At 56.6% G+C, this 3,467-nt stretch overlaps 1 protein-coding gene across 1 annotated transcript in view; it reads right to left on the reverse strand.

Annotated features, from left to right (window-relative positions):
- Positions 1-504: 504 nt before the first annotated feature.
- The window catches only part of LOC102502240 (P2X purinoceptor 6-like), a 10,289-nt gene continuing 7,326 nt past the window's right edge, over positions 505-3,467 (reverse strand). The window contains 4 exon segments of the mRNA XM_014588564.2: positions 505-654; positions 769-846; positions 974-1,039; positions 1,144-1,237. Of these exon segments, the coding sequence (XP_014444050.2) occupies positions 520-654; positions 769-846; positions 974-1,039; positions 1,144-1,237 (373 nt within the window). The 3' untranslated portion in view covers positions 505-519.

Below are 3,467 nucleotides of genomic sequence, written 5' to 3' on the forward strand. Positions count from 1 at the left end.
TGTGACTCAAACTGTACAAGTTCCCATGCATGATCTTCCCACCCCGGGTGGGGCTCCCAGGGAGCAGGGTCCAGGGATGGGGCCCAGGGTCCCCGAGGACCTATATAGAGACCCCAAAGGCCCCCATGACCACCAGGTTAGCCCTACCAACCTCTCCGTAGCCTGAGAGCCGCAGCAGGGAAATGGCTGGCCCTCAGGTTCAACAGGTATGGGCCCGAGAGGTGTTATGCCCTTTGCTGGGGGCCCAGGGGGTTGGATCCTCTGCCCACCCTGCCCTCCATCTCATGAGTGTCGACCTGCCCGGGGTGGCCCGGCACTAGACAGCTGGGCTCACCCTCACCGGCCCCTGTGGCTCCCCACGCAGCACTCTGCCCGGGCTGGAATCCGACAGCAATAGTGACCCTGAGCATTCAAGTATGAGATTTTCCTCCAAGCCCACCTGGGTCCTGCCAGGGTTTCCTCCTTGAAATCGACAAGGCATGAGCCCCACCCTCCTGGCCCTGGACCGGGCAGTGACAGCTACAGCTCAGGAATGGCGGGCGGGGTGTGAGTTTCCTCGGGGCTGGAGCTGGACCCAGCTAAGGCACCTGGGCTCAGGGGCGTGAACGCCAACTCAGACCACACGGGCCTAGTGGTTGTCTTCAGGGCCTTTGCCTGCAGACAAGGACAGCAGGTGAGGGGCCCGGCCCACGGTCCCCCTGTGTGGCAGAGCCCAGTGTCTGCGAGCAGCCTTGGCCCCTAGACCCCGACCCCCGGTCTGCAGCTCACCTCCTCGTTCTTTGTCTTCCAGTAGAAATGGGCTTCTTTGTCCACGTACAACAGCAGCAGGTCACAGAGGAGGGTGATCTAGAGAGGCAGGGCCAACCCATGTCCTGGCCCCCCCCCCTCGCCCCCCTGCCACCCTACACGCCCCCCACAGTGGGTTCAGGCATGCACTCCCTGCACCCAGGAAGCCCATGCCGGTCAGACTCACCACGCCCAGCCAGGCCGCCCCGGTGCCCAGCATGATGGCCATGGGGATGAGCCCAAACTTCCCTGCCTGAGAGAGAAGGGGGGTTCTGAGTCTCTAGGGCTGTGGCTGTCACCCCATGCCTCCTCCAGCACTGAATATCTGCCCCCTCCTGCCCTGGGCCCCACTCCTACCTGCCCCGTGACCAGGATGTCAAAGCGGATCCCATAGAGTTTGAGCAGGCTCCGGGCCTCCACGCCTGAGGCCTCCCACCAGTGACTGGCTGTCCTGGGGACAGAGGAGAGGGCTCTGGTGGCCTGCTCTGCCCCCACTCACAGGCCGGGCTGGTCTTCTCAGGCCTCCGTCTTACTTATGGTTTGAAGCCATAAATCTCCAGCCCTGAGCCTGCGCCCTGGGTCATTGTTGAGAATGTAAGGAAAAAGCAGACTGGGACCCGCCTGTGGGAAGCTCTTCACCCACCGAGGACATAGGGCCAGAGGACGGGTCCCTCAATAGACAGCAGCCACCGTGAAAGGAAGGTTAGAAGGGGATACTGGCTCTCTCCTGGGCACTGGGTAGGTTTTCTGGGGGAAGACATGCAGGCTTGGCCAGGAGGCATGAGCGTGGTACATGCAGGTGGTTTTCCAGAGCAGGGTCAGCGAGGGAGGAACGGGATGTGGGCAGGGAACCAGGCCCGTGGGCCAGAAGGCTGAGGGGGTCAGGGAAGCCAGCCCAGGCAGGACAGAGCCAGCCACGTCAAGGGACATCCTCCAGGCCGGGTGGCCATGTGTGCATGGATGTGTGCTCGAGTACACCATGAGGTGACACAAAGAGACAGAAGGATCCCTGGGGACTGCTTAAGAGACTCAGACAGGACAACAGATACAATGTAAGGTCCTTAGGGCCAGCAGGTGGCATAGTGCTTAAGGCGCTGGACTCCCACGTGGCTGACCGTGGTTCAAGTCCCAGACCCAGGGGCTTGAAATTCATACTGGGCACCTGAATGTACATGCCCAACATCCTGAGAGGAGAGTAGAGGAGGGGTCGTGGTGTGTCTGTGCAGCCTGGGGAGTGATTTCTCACTTTCTCCCTCTCTGTCTCTGTGTCTCGTTAGCGTATGGCCGACCGTGGCTCGAGTCCTGGACCTGGCAACTTGCTTTCTCTTCTCTCTCACTCTCGCTCTGTCCCTCTCTGGTCAAAATTAAAGAAAGAAAAAACAAAACAAAACAAAACAGAGAGTGGAAGAGAAGGGATTGTGATGTGGCCACCCCCCTGGGGGTGATTTCTCACTTTCAGTCTCTGTCTGGCGAGCGCACGTGCCCTATAGCAAAAAACAAAAAACAAAAACAAAAACAAAACCTCTCGCCAAAAAAAGAAAAACAAACAAAAAGGAACCTCTAGTGCTCCCTGGATTGGACAATCCAAAGACGTAAAAATGGGCCAGCAGGTGGCGTGGTGGTTGAGGCCTGGACTTCTACATGGTTGACCTGGCTCAAGTCCCATACCTGGCGGCTGGCTTTCTTTTTTTGGAGAGGTTTTTGCTCTAGGGCGCGTGCGCTCACCAGACAGACAGAGAGAAAGCGAGAAATCACCCCCCAGGGGGGATGGTCACGCTGCGATCCCTTCTCCTCCATTCTCCTCTCGGGATCTTGGGCACGCATGCACACATGCCCGGTGTGAGTTTTAAGCCACCGGGTTCGGGACGCGAACCACGGTCGACTACATGGGAGTCCAGCGACATAGCCATTACGCCAACTGCTGGGCTCCTGGCAGCTTACTTTCTCACTTTCCTCTTCTCTCTATCTCTGTCTGGGGAGTGTACATGCCCTATGGCAAATTTTTAGAAAAATAATAATAAAATAAATAATTCTTGGGACCAGCAGATGGCATAAGGGTTATGTCACTGGACTCCCACTGACCATGTGAAGTTCTGGAACTGGCGACTGTAAAACTCACACCGGTTAATGGCGTAATGGTTACATCGCTGGACTCCCACGTAGCCTACTGGAGGAGAAGGGACAGCGGCATGGCCGTCTCCTTGGGGGGTGATTTCTCACTTTCCCTCTCACTGTCTCTCCCTGTCTTCCTCTCAAGTCCTGGACCCAGCGACTTGGAACTCGCACCAGGCACATGTGTGTGAGTTCTCCTCTTGAGAGGAGAATGGAGGAAAAGGGGTTGTGGCATGGCCATCCCACTGGTCGGTGATTTCTGGCTTTCTGTCTCTCCAGAAAGTGCATGCGCCCTATAGCAAAAATCTCTCTAAAAATTAATGAATAATCATTCTTAAAAAAAGAAAAAAGAAGGATAAAAAAGGAAAGAAAAAAATAAAACAAAAACAAAAAACAGGGCCAGTGGTTGACATGGTGGTTAAAGTGCAGGACTCCCACATGGTCAGATGCAGTTCGAGTCCCAGACCTGGTGACTTCATATTCATGCAGGGTATGTGTACACACGTGTCCAAAATCCCAGGAGGAAAAGGGACTGCAGCATGGCTGTCTCCTTGGGCGGGGGGGGGGGG

This window comes from Tupaia chinensis, unplaced genomic scaffold (genome assembly GCF_000334495.1).
Source record: "Tupaia chinensis unplaced genomic scaffold, TupChi_1.0 Scaffold000287_1, whole genome shotgun sequence".
NCBI lineage: Eukaryota > Metazoa > Chordata > Mammalia > Scandentia > Tupaiidae > Tupaia > Tupaia belangeri.